This window comes from Phodopus roborovskii, unplaced genomic scaffold (assembly GCF_943737965.1).
Source record: "Phodopus roborovskii unplaced genomic scaffold, PHOROB, whole genome shotgun sequence".
In the NCBI taxonomy this organism is placed as follows: Eukaryota; Metazoa; Chordata; class Mammalia; order Rodentia; family Cricetidae; genus Phodopus; species Phodopus roborovskii.
In genome coordinates, this window is record NW_026126470.1 from 891,576 (window position 1) to 904,249 (window position 12,674).

The window sequence follows — 12,674 nt, forward strand, 5'->3', positions numbered from 1 at the left end:
TATGCACAAAAATTAATGACAGTTTGTAATGACTATTGCTCAAATTATGATGTATGCTTCTGTGTAGTATAATTTTGGCTTATAGTGTGAGTCTATATTTGTAGTTTTTATATTATTTTCAGGCTACTAAATAGAAGTAAATAATTTGAACTACGTCTTATTGAATAAAACACAAACTTTCGATAATGAAGTTGTTTTCAGTTGTAGCAATAAATGTGATTACACACACGATTGTCTGTACTTGATTGAGTACTTAGGCTGGCATGGTAAGAGAAATTGCTGGTTCAAAGATTAGTTACCCTTTAAAAAACTATCCAGTGATGATAGTGAAATTTCAACAGTTTTTAAGCAGAATACAAGAGTAAGGTTGGTGTTCTGGCCCCTCTTTACCATGTCTTATTAGATCATCCTGGAAAATGTTAAGATGTTACCACACTTTTTACTCACAACAGTGAATGTCATTTTATTAATGTCTCGCACTGAGCATGGACATTCAAAATAGACAAATCTGCACATGTCCTGTCTACTCTGTGTATGTGAGTTAAATCAAGTGCCAACAGCTACCGTTACTCTTTCAATAACTCAACTCTAATCCTCCTATTTGAGCTTCCTGCCATTCTCATCCCCTCTCTCCATGCCTCCTGTCTGCCTCACTTTTGCCATGTGATGGTGTGTGGATTCCACTTTTAAATCTAAGCTTACCCCTAGGCACTGTATGACATCAAAACCTCCCCTAGGACTTTGGAGACAGTTTGGGTGAGGAAAAGACATATCATCCATATCATCCTCTGAGCCATGTATTACCTTCACATTGGGAGTCCCTCATGTATAAATCAGTGCAGGGAGATTAAGCACAACTTCAATTTTAAGAATTATCTAGTTCTGAGTACCTATTCTTCCATCTTGAGCAATAAATGGGGATGCTAAGAGCTCATGGTGGTTGTAGAATCTGCAATAACAGCAGCACCAGTAGGTCATGCTCAAATAGTCAGACTGGATTGGTTTTAAAGATAATACCCTGAACAAGGGGGAGCTCATGGACCCCATACTGATAGCCGGGGACCCAGCATAGGACTGACCCAGACCCCCTGAATGTGGGTGTCAGTTAGAAGGACCTGGGAAGTCTATGGGGCCTTTGGTAGTGGATCAGTGTTTATCCCTAGTATAGGAATGGACTTTGGGAGCCCATTCCATAAGGATGGATACCCTCTCAGCCTAGACACATGGAGGAGGGCCTAGGTCCTGCTCCAAATGATATGGCAGACTTTGAAGACTGCTCCATGGAAGGCTTCACCCTCACTGGGGAGCAAAAAGGACATGGGATAGGTGTTGTGGGGGGCAGGGGAGGGAGAAGGAACTGGGATTGACATGTAAAATGAGATTGTAATATAAATTTAAAAAAGGTAGTGTGTAGCTCAGCATCCTTTTGAGAGAAAGTATGGAGATGATGCTTGGCTGGGCCACAAGTCAAATAAAATGGAAATGAACTCTCTCCCCCTCTCTCCCTAGAAAGGATTTAGTTTCTTTCTCCTATTTTCTAAGTAAATGAGAGTTCTGAAGATTTGCTTCTGTGAGGTTTTGGCTCTTTATGGGATAAACAAATGAGTTCAGCATAGTGGAAATACATGTACTAATTATCTATCCAATGACTGCTAACCCCCTGTCATGGGTGACTCAATTGAAGACAAGAAAGGACTCCTCTTAGAATTCTGATTCTTTTAAATGAACACTGATGTAAAAACCTGACCTTCTGTGTCTCTTTCCAGCCAGCATACGTTCCAAGGAAGCTAATCCCAATAACAATCATCAAACAAGGTAATCCGTCTCTGTGTTCAGGAACTATTGTAGGTGTCTGTTCAACTAACATAGTTGGATATACAATGTGCATGTTCTCAGTTTTTCTGACAATGGTGTTTGGAAAACATTTAAAGAAACCAGCGTAAGTTAGTAAACTTGTGATTAATACATAATTTTGGCCATGATACCAATGTGGAAAAACCTCGGGCAAATCTTACATTTGGGCAACAAAGCATTTTAACCGTGTGCCACATTAAAAAATAATCCGTTAAGCATGCAGAGCTTTACTTTGGAGCTTTACTTAGGATTAAGTTAGCGTATATGAGGAAAACAATTAGTAGGCCATTTAGGATGTTGAAAATGAAAACTGTGATTTAGCAGTTAGGGGAAAAAGAATTAGAGTGCTGAATTTCATTTCAGTATCCAGTTGTTTCTGTTTTGACTTCCAGTTTTCAAATTATTAAAATGACTCCATTTCCAGAAAAAACCCTTGGTAGAAGAGCTAAAGTCTTAAAATAGTTCTTCATTTTAAGAAAACACAGTGTGCTAAGTCTGTGCTAAAGATGAGGCCAGTTCCTGCTGGAGTCACTGAAAGATGAGATTCTTTGATTTGAAGATCTATTTTAATCTTTTTTGTTTTGTTTTGTTTTTAAGACAGAGTTTATCTGTGTGCTCTACCTGTCCTGGAACTCACTCTGTAGGTGAGGCTGACCTGGAACTCATAGAGCTCCACCTGCCTTTGCCTTATGAGTGCTAGGATTTAAGGCATGTGCCACCAGTTCCTGGCTTATGTTTTGTAACTTTATATTGTTTTGTTATAACAGTATTGTATGCTAGTTCTGAAATAGCTTTGTGGAAAGGGCAAGATGCACATAGAGTAGACATGGGAAATTTCCACTACTTACAATGGGATACTTCATGGTAGGGTCCTGAAAAGGACATGCTTTATTGGCTCCAAAACATGGATGGGAAGACATATCAAATTCTTCTGTTGATTGTAGCCAGTCCACTGAGTTGCTTCTGTTAATTGATAAACTTAGGTTAGACTGTACAAGGGAAGGTAGCTTTACACCATGTAGTTTCCTATGTTCATCCCCATCACACTACTGTCTTTTTCTATCTCGCCAGTGATTCAGAATGTTACCCACAGGGCTTCAACTAAAGCCCCAGACAAGACTCCTTTTGGAGGAACAATACTAGGTAAGTCGGTCACAAAATGAGTAGGCAACCTCAGCTGTCTTTTGATAAGAGGGTCATTGTGGGGATGTGTGCTAAATTAGTGTCAGTCCATTCATTTCCCTGTTTAATTTTTTGGCTTGTGTCTCGTCTAAACTACCAAACAAGACACACTACCTTTATCTTGGCTATAGCCCATGCAGAAACTTTAAGCTGTGAATGTAAACTCAGAGGATTTCTGGTGATAAACTCCAGAAGTGGAAAATACCCATTTAAAAAGGGGCATGTCATGTTTTCCTCACATTTTCAATGTGGAGTTGAAGTTAATGAAGGAAATGAAGGGCCAACCTTTGTGTTCTGCTCTATAATTCTCACTTCTTTGTTTTTGCCTTATACGCTTCTTCCTCCTCTTACATTTATATCTATTTCCTTGCAGTTCATCTTATTATTCCGGGTCTTAATGATTCCATGGGAAAACTCCCCTCGTCCATAATGCTTGAGATTTCGGATGCTCTCAAGACACAATTAGGTAAGAGGGCTTTTTCCATGACAGTAGCACTGAATGATACAGCACTGGGATTATGAAAGGAATATTGCAGATGAGACATTTGAGAACAAAATAATGAGTGTGGAGATGGAGGTTGGAGGGTCAGAGACATTACTGTCAATAATTCTGTATGAAAAACTATTTTATGCATATACACATATGAAAGAAAACTAGGTGTCAGTATCTGAAATATAGTCATCTGAATAGATATAATTTTCAGGTTGAGAACTTAAATTATACTCATTGAACTTTATTATAAGGGGCCATTGGGTGCTTTTTTATTGTTGTTTTTGAGACAGGGTTTCTCTGTAGCTTTGGAGCCTGTCCTGGAACTCACTCTCCAGACCAAGCTGGCCTCAAACTCACAAGGAACAGCCTGCCTCTGCCTCTTAAGTGCTGGGATTGAAGGCAAGCACCACATTGCCTGGATCCATTAGGTATTTTTCTTTTCTTTTTTTTCTTTTTGATAAACAATCATAATGAATTTTATTTTAAAACAATTCTTTCCTGTATAGATTATTCTACCATTTTTCCTTTTTTAATTTAAATTTGAAACAAGGTTGTTTTACATGTCAATCCCAGTTCCCTCACCCTCTCATCCTACCCTATCACCCCCACCAAACCCCATCCCATCCCCCTTTCTGCTTCCCAGGGAGGGTGAGGCCTTCCAGGAGAATCTTCAAAGTCTGTCATATCATTTGGAGCAGGGCCTAGGCCCTCCCCCATGTGTCTAGGCTGAGGGATTTTCCCTCTATGTGGAATGGCCTCCCAAAGTTTATTCTTATACTAGGGATAAATATTGATCCACTACTAGAGGCTCCATAGACTACCCAGTTCTGTCAACTAACACCACATTCCGAAGGGTCTGGGTCAGTCCAATGCTGGTTTCCCAGCTATCAGACTGGAGTCCATGAGCTCCTCTTGTTCAGGTTAGCTGATTCTGTGGGTTTCTCCAGCCTAGTTTTGACCCATTTGCTCATCACTCCTCCCTCTCTGTAACTGGATTCCAGGAGTTCAGCTAGCATTTAGCTGTGGGCGTCTGCTTCTGCTTTCATCAGCTACTAGATGAAGGCCCTAGGATGGCATATAAGGTAGTTGTCAATCTCATTATTGAGGAAGGGAATTAAAGGTAGCCTTTCCATATTGCTTAGACTGTTAGTTGGCATCATCCTTGTCGATCTCTGGGCATTTCCCTAGTGCCAGATTTCTCCTTAAATCTATAATGGCTTCCTCTATTATGGTATCTCTTTTCTTGTTCTCCTCTATTCTTTCCCTGACTGAATCTTCCTGCTCCCTCATGCCCGCCTCTCCCTCCTCTTCTCCTCTTCTCTTTCTCCTAATTCCCTCTCCCCTCCCTCCATACACCCAATTTGCTCAGGAGACCTTGTCCCTTTCCCTTTCTCTGGGGGACCATGTTTGTCTCTCTTAGGGTCCTCCTTGTTTCCTAGCTTTTCTGGCAGTGTGAATTGTAGGCTGGCAATCCTTTGCTCTATGTCTAAAATCCATATATGAATGAGTACATACATGAAAGCTGATATGAAGGGGCATCAAAATGTGAGTTCATACTTGAGCCTGGTACTGCTACTTTCTTCTAAAATGAATTGGGTAAAGTTGTGTAATTAAGAAAAAACCCAGCAAAATCCCCTTCAAAGTGTTCCAGGGAACATTTCTGGTGGATATAACTGACATCAAATTGGGCTCAAAGTTGTGTCTCTGGCAGCAGATCTGAAACTTAGATGATGGCCATTCTGACTAAAATGGGATAGAATTTTAGGATAGTTTTAGTGTGTATCCCTGATGACTAATGATGTTGAATATTTTTTCCATTTCCATGTATATGCATGCAGTATGCATTTGTTTATGTATACATGTTCACAGGTGTAGGTGTGTGTGTGTGTGTGTGTGTGTGTGTGTGTGTGTGTGTGTAAAGGACTCTGGTTCTCTGGTTGATGTGGAAATCACCCTGGATTACTCTGACAGTGTGTTCACTAAGACAGGATTTTTAAATCAAGTATAAGCATGTGCCAACTTGTTCTGGGGATCCTGTGTTTCTGTCTTCTCATGCTAGAATAATAGATGGGCCACTCTGCATGCCCACATGGAATTTAGTGGGTTTCAGAGATGTGAAGTCTCTAGTCTTATGTGGGAAGTGTTTTAGCCACTGAGCCATCTCCTTAGTTGTTTTTGAACACCTTTTAAATTGGTTAGGAAACAGTTTACCAATCACATCTGTATTCCTCCTTTTGAAACTCTGTTCAGCCCATTTTTACCTGGATTGTTTTCTTAATGTTTAGTTGATTTTTGTTTTTATAGTTTCTTATGTGTGCTAGACACTAGTTCTCTATCAGATGAAAAACTCAAAAATATTTTTGTCATATCCTGTGAGCTGCCTCTTCATAGGTTTATGGTTTTGTTTGCTGTACAAAGGTGTCTGGGTTTTCTGAGACCCCATTTGTTGATTTTATTTATTGTGGAGTCCTATTGCAACATCCTTATCTATGCCTAGCTGTTGAATTATACTCCTCCTTTCTCTTATAGTAGTTTCAGAATATTGAGTCTTATTTTGGCTTTGGTTGATGATTAAACATATTTATGAGTTATACTTCAATACAGATATACAAAGTATAATGATGAATTCAAGATAATTGGCATATTTATCATGTCAGACATGTTCAATGTCTTTGCACTGGGAGTATTAGAGTTCCTCTTCACCAGCTATTTTGAAATGTCACATTAATTGCTGTCAGTCAGAAATATACTATTGTGCAATAGAGTGTTATCAAATTATTGGAGTTCTTTATATATTTTAGACATTGAGTCTATATATGAAGCATGGCTTCCAGATGTTTTCTCTTTGATTAATTATTTTTCTGTGCAGAAACCTTTTTATTTTTTTAAACACAAAAATTGTGTGGGCATAAGAACTTTTTATGTTACCAAGGGAGAAATAAACTTCCCAAAGGTAATTAATTATCATTACAATTCTGAAAAGTTGTATTTTTTTAGGGAGTAAATCCTAAGAATAATAACCCCATTGCAGCAGGGCAAGCCCATCATGGGCCATCAAAAGATGCAATAGCTTTTGTTCTAAGAGCACATGGTGTGAATATATGGACAAGAAAGCTAGTATTGCACACACTCATCTCCAAAGGACTTACAATGGACTTGCCAAAGCTAATACATACCCTGCCAAAAGTTAAGAGAAACATCAGTGTTGAAAAATAGTATAAAAGAAAAATGGAGGAAAAGGAAGTTACTAAGGTTTAGGCCACAGTTGGATGGTGTCTGACCCTGTCAAGATAGCAGGTGTGGTGTGTGTGATATAGACAAAAGCTCATGGGTTGCAAAGTGATGCCAGAACTCTCACTAAAATATATTCCCCATCTTCTAACTACTCTGCTATCTGGTGTGTCATAGTTAGAAACACTATATGCCTTTATAAGAAATTAGTGTTGAATGAGGAACACACGTGTATCTTAAGAAGATGGTTTGCCATGCTTTCCCATTTGTAATTCAATTTTAGGTTAATGTGATTGCCAACTAAAGGCAGCCATTGCATCTAAGAACCTGAAGCAATCCGGTTTGTTGTCTCTCACTTGAGGATCTTAGGGGAAAGGGAGCTGTAAGGGACGGACACACACACACACACACACACACACACACACACACACACACACACACAGGGGTGGAGACAAACAGAAAGAGACATAGACAGATAGATGGAGACAAAAGTTTCCTAGCCAGGCAGAGGTTACCAAAAAATAAGTCCATGGGATATTATTTTTTAATCTAATTTTTTATTAATTTATTTTTTACTTTTCCAATCCCTTCTACGGTCCTCCTCTTCTCCCATACCCCCTTCCCCTCCCAATTCCCATCTGCTGCTCAGAGAGGGTAAGGCCTACCCCAGAAAGTCTACTAAGTCTGTTCAATCATCTTGCTGACGACGTAGAACAACTCCCCATACCTTGCCTAGGCTTGAGCAAGGTATTTCTCCATACGTAACGGGCTCCACATAGTCTTTGCATTAGAGTTAGCTATTAAGCGAAAAGGGAAAGATTAACAAAATTTCCCTGATGGAGTTGTGAGTACAAGGTGATGTAGACCCTCAAATTGACATTTGAAGAGTTCATCTCCCTGTGGTGTACACTGAAAATAACAGGCACAGAGTTCATGGCAAGCTTGGGAACTAATGATTCCTTGCTTTGCTAACAATCAGAATAGTTGTAAGTTAAAGCTGTGGCTATGGAGATGTCCAGAAAGAAAACCTTGGTAAATGTTTGAAAGATTTTCATAAAATACTAGGTGTGTATGGTTGGCCATCACAGAAAAGTTCTTGCTCTTTATGCCCTTGTAGCTAGATCAGAACAATGTTGTTGACTGTTTCTGTTGTGTAAGTAGGCTGTGTAGCCATAGACTCTGCCTTGATAGTGATAGCCAGCGCACTGAACCTTGTCCACAGGGATGTACATCACCAAAGCTGGTGTCTGTTTCATAATTGCCTTTTAAATCTGTAAGAAGTAACTAAATTTTGTGTTCACACTAAATGAAATGAAGGAAATGGTCTCCATAGGAGTGATGTCAGCCACAGCTGGTTACAAAATTTATATTCTCACAATATGAATATTCTCAAAACTGACTGGATCAGCTTTCAGCTGGGGATGAGAGTGTCCCCAGGAATTTCAGGAGATGGCTGGAGATATTTTCAGCTTAAAATTGAGAAAATGTCTCTCCCAAGGGTTGGGCAATTCTGATTTAGAAGTGTTCTTTATGAAAAACACCAAAGTTTTAGAAGTAAGGTTTCCTAAAAGTTGCATAGGAGAAAAAAAAATCAAATTTTGCGCCAAATTCCCAGAGGCCAAAAGAGAAGATATGTGTTAATGTGTGTCTCTAATAAAACCCACTGGTTGTCAGTTTGTTTTGCCACAAACTTATCCAAATAGCTTACTTTCTCCTATGTCTCTTATTTGTGAATTTCAGAATTTTCAGTGTCATAACCTGTTAGATTTTTTTTTTTACCCTCAGTAACAATGGAAATTCCTATTGACTTTAAAAAAAAAAATTAGCTGTACTTGAATAAAACTCAAGGAACGTTTGCAGGTCTGGCTATGCCTTACAGAAACTTTAAATTAAATGATGAGATTTATTCAAGTGTGGTTTTTGTTATTTTCTTGTGATTTTATCATTCCTGAACCAAGTAAGATCTTAGAGAAGTTCTAGCATTAATTGGGAAGAATTTTGAAATCTGTCCTCTATTCATACTAACCCTTGGGAGGAATGCACAGTTCAGATAAGTTGCCTGGGTGACAGGAAGAGAGATGTGTGTAGGTAGTTTTGTTGTTGTTGAGGGACTGGAGAGTTATCTCAATGGTTAAGAGCACTTGCTTCTACTTACAGAAGACTGTGGCTTGATTCCCAGAACCCTGTTCACAAACATCTATAACTCCAGTCCCTTTTCAGACTGTGGTAGGCACCAGACACACATGGTACACATACATACAGGCAGGCTGTTACACATAAAATACATCATTAAAAATTGTGGTTGATTATGCTTGAAATAAGTAACTTTGGACACTGTAGTACAAATAAATGAAGTATTCTTTTTCTTTTTTTTCAGCCAAGAATGAAACATTGGCATTACCAGCCGAATCTAAAACGCCTGAGGTTGAAAAAGTTGCAGCCCAGCCAGTAACAGGTAAGAGCCTGAGATTCCCAGTATGCTGTTGAGAAAGAAAGTAGCATTGTAGAATTGTTTCAGATAGTGAATGAGCTACAAATCTATTTTTCAAAGCAAAGAACAAGAAAGAAATTAATCTTGATCATAAGCATAAAACCATAGGAGGTTCTAGGTCTTCAAACTTGGGAAAAGAACAGATGAAAATCGAGGGACTGGATGACGGACATGATATGTAGCAGGTGTGTTTTTGACTATGAATGAATGTGTCATTAACACTGAGCCAGTTTACACTAAGGATAATGCCATGGTTTATGGACTTTCCTTTTGTATGGACACTGTGAACCATTTTTCATTGCCAAGCTACCTTTACAAGTGATTGGCATAGCAAAATGTCTTATATCTCCCCATAAGTCTATAACTTGTGATGAAAATGTTTTGAAATAGTCTAGAAACAAATGTCCCTGCAGATTAATACCCCTAATATAGAGAATATGTAGCAGTTTGGTTCAAAATATCCCTAAAGAAACATTCAATGAGTAATGTCTCCATAGTTTATTGTTACTACCAAACATTCAACATTTGTTCTCCAAATAAATCTACCCAGCCTGACTCTCTGGTGAGACATTAGTCCTAGAAATACTGAGTCTTTGCCAGTCTAGTGCCACCTTATCCAGGATTTGATGACACAGACAACTGGCAAGCATCCTCTGCATCTCACCCTTAGGTAAAGAACCCATCAAAAGTGAACTTCTTAATTCATAAAATTTCTATAACTTGAGGTATTTGTGGTATTCTGTTTGTACTAAATTTGGGGACTCATGTTTGGTCAAGAGAAGATAGGATTGGTGTAGGAACAAAACTTAAAGAAGCAGACTGGACTAGAATATATTGACAGAGTGAGTATTATCTTGCTTTAAGAAATGCCCTTTATAAGACAGGTAGAAACCATTTGAGCTACTAGCAGCAACCAGTAGAGTGATATTGCAAGGTGCATTTTTTTTAATCTTGTTTTTGTTTTGTTTTGTAACTTCAATGTGCTCAGTTAATACAGAGAAAAGTTTCAGCATGACCAGTGGGTAAATGAGTCCATTTCTGTGTCAAACATTCTGCCCAGCTTTCCGAGTTACATTTTCTTCTCTTGGCACAATGTCTGATGTGCATCTACAGATTTCCCAGCATTCTGCCAAGCTCTCCTTAGAATTTTCCACTTCAGAAATACTTGGGCAATCCCTGCCATGTATTATTCAGAATTGTTAGTATGTGCCCTTGCTGCAAAACTCTAGGGTTTTGTAGAGTTTTACAATCTCAGTAATCATGGTCAGTACTTCACCAAATCTTCTACCCAAAGTCTTCATTGCCTTTAATGGAGCAACAGAGACAACCCAGCCTTGGCTGAACATATTTGAATACCGACAACAATTTCAGCCTGCATCCAAGCTCTGCTGGTTAGTTGTTGCGCTTAGAGGAAATCTAGTGATGTGATACTTATTTGACCCTGCCCCCCCTTTTTTTTTTGCTTGCCCATTAATTTGCTTAGATCACTATAAGCCTGCTCATGATAGGCACCACACTACACTGTGGAGATAATGAAAAAAGAAGACAAATATCCAGATTGCTGTGAAGTATAATTTCACAGAGAGGAAGTGGGTATACTTCTGTGATCCCAAGTGGAAAGGTTGGATCGGGGAGGGGAGACAAGCAGGTATCTAGAGCAAGTAGGTAGCCTCAGCCTAGCAACTTGAAAAGCTATGGACTGCCAATAGAAGGCATGCCACACCTGGGTTGCTTCCTTATTTCATTATCTCTCAGCTAATAGAGTTGTCTTTATGTTTTAATTCTCAGTGACTCCAGAAACCATTTCAAGAGGCATTAAACCCACAATGTCTGGCATGTTAGACACTGCAGAGACGGCACTGGGTAATACTGAAAATGTTTTCCCCTTAAACTAACAGAACAACAATAATAACAAACTCCCAGCATTCACAGGTGAAAAACCCCAGTTTATGCTGCCACACCCCTTCCTCCTCCTCCTTAGTTCTTTTCTTTTTCTTTTTTTTTTTTGGGGGGGGATTAACCTTCCTGTTTCTGGGACAAGTTCTTCTGAAGAGTTAGTGCCATGCCTTGATCCTGGTGACCAACAAGACAGGCAGGGTGGATGACACTCTAACTGCATGTCCTCTTTGACCTGGCATGTGGGTTGGGTTCATGTATTTCAGCCTCTAGAGCTGCTGGAAATCTTGACTCTTCCTGGGATTTCTGTCCAGATCAGCTATGTGAAGTCCTGTGCCAACTAAATTTGGGAAGAATCACCAAGAGACAAGCTATTTAATGAGAATTTTGGTTGCTCGTGTTAACTGCTGTTTCTAACTGCCATTTCACCCAAAAGAATCTATTGTGCTTTCCTTGTTTGTTCTCTTCCCTTGAAGAAAAGGAACGGCATGTGTTTTGTTGTGCATGTGTGATGATGACCTAAAAGACACCTTCCATTTTAACAGCTATGCAACTTTTCCTGGGAGAGCCAGCCCCCTCCCAGGCTGGCTGCTGGAAAAGGCATGGATTGCTCATTGCACGCAAGTCTGTTATGAAGCATTCTGTGCCTAGTGATTGTTATGCTAGAACCATCATGTTGCTAACCATGTTCTTCTTTATTGTAGTCCTCAGTGAGAAGACCCCAGAAGCAGCACACTCTGTTCTAATACCTGAGTCTGAATTGCCTTTGAGCACTCTAGGTAAAAGTCCTCAAAGACGGAAGCATTGATGAATGCTGCTTTGGGAATATTATGCATTGTTAATAGAAATCCTTGGAGGCAACTTTATTCAAATTCATCTTCTTACAAGATAAGAACTAACAAATAATACAGAACAGTGAACTCAACACCTTAGCTCTTAAATGTGAATTGTAACAACCTTCATAATCTTGGACCCTAAAGAGACCTTCCCTGCGACAAAGCTTCCAGTAGTTTCACTTGGTGGTGGCTATGGGTTTTTGTTGTAGTTGTTCTATTTTATTCTTTTCATTCAGAATCATAAGTGATGGAACACATTAGTATATTTTTGTTTGTTTTTCTGTGTTTTATTCATTTATAGCATGATAGATGACTGAACACAGTATCTTCTGTTTTTTTCTTCTGTGTTTTACTCACTTATAGCTTTATCTTGATAGGTCATATTAGATATTTCTATAAATTCCTTAGGATTGTTAGAATTTCTTTATGAATGAAGTATTAAAATGAAGGAGCATATATGCATGGAGTTGTATAGTTGCCTTATGATTTTTAAAGTTCTTATGTAGACTTTTTCTAATTCAAGTGCTTGGTGCTTTGTTTGAATTAAATTAAATATACCTAAAAACCACATAAAGGAATGTATTTGGGAAAACTCAAGAAACTTGTAAATATATATATGGAAAAGCCTAAATGCTTCATTTGGATTATAAAAAGCCAAAATAAGAATTTTGGTGGCCCATGCTGTAATAAG

General features: G+C 38.9%; 1 protein-coding gene across 1 annotated transcript in view; it reads left to right on the top strand.

The window, feature by feature from the left end:
* Positions 1 to 12,674, top strand: part of Abi3bp (ABI family member 3 binding protein) — a 158,111-nt gene that overhangs the window by 56,325 nt on the left and 89,112 nt on the right. The window contains exons 7-12 of the mRNA XM_051191629.1: positions 1,767 to 1,815; positions 2,926 to 2,997; positions 3,410 to 3,502; positions 9,138 to 9,215; positions 11,040 to 11,114; positions 11,852 to 11,926. Coding sequence (XP_051047586.1) covers positions 1,767 to 1,815; positions 2,926 to 2,997; positions 3,410 to 3,502; positions 9,138 to 9,215; positions 11,040 to 11,114; positions 11,852 to 11,926 — 442 coding nt within the window. The remainder of the gene's footprint in view (positions 1 to 1,766; positions 1,816 to 2,925; positions 2,998 to 3,409; positions 3,503 to 9,137; positions 9,216 to 11,039; positions 11,115 to 11,851; positions 11,927 to 12,674) is intronic.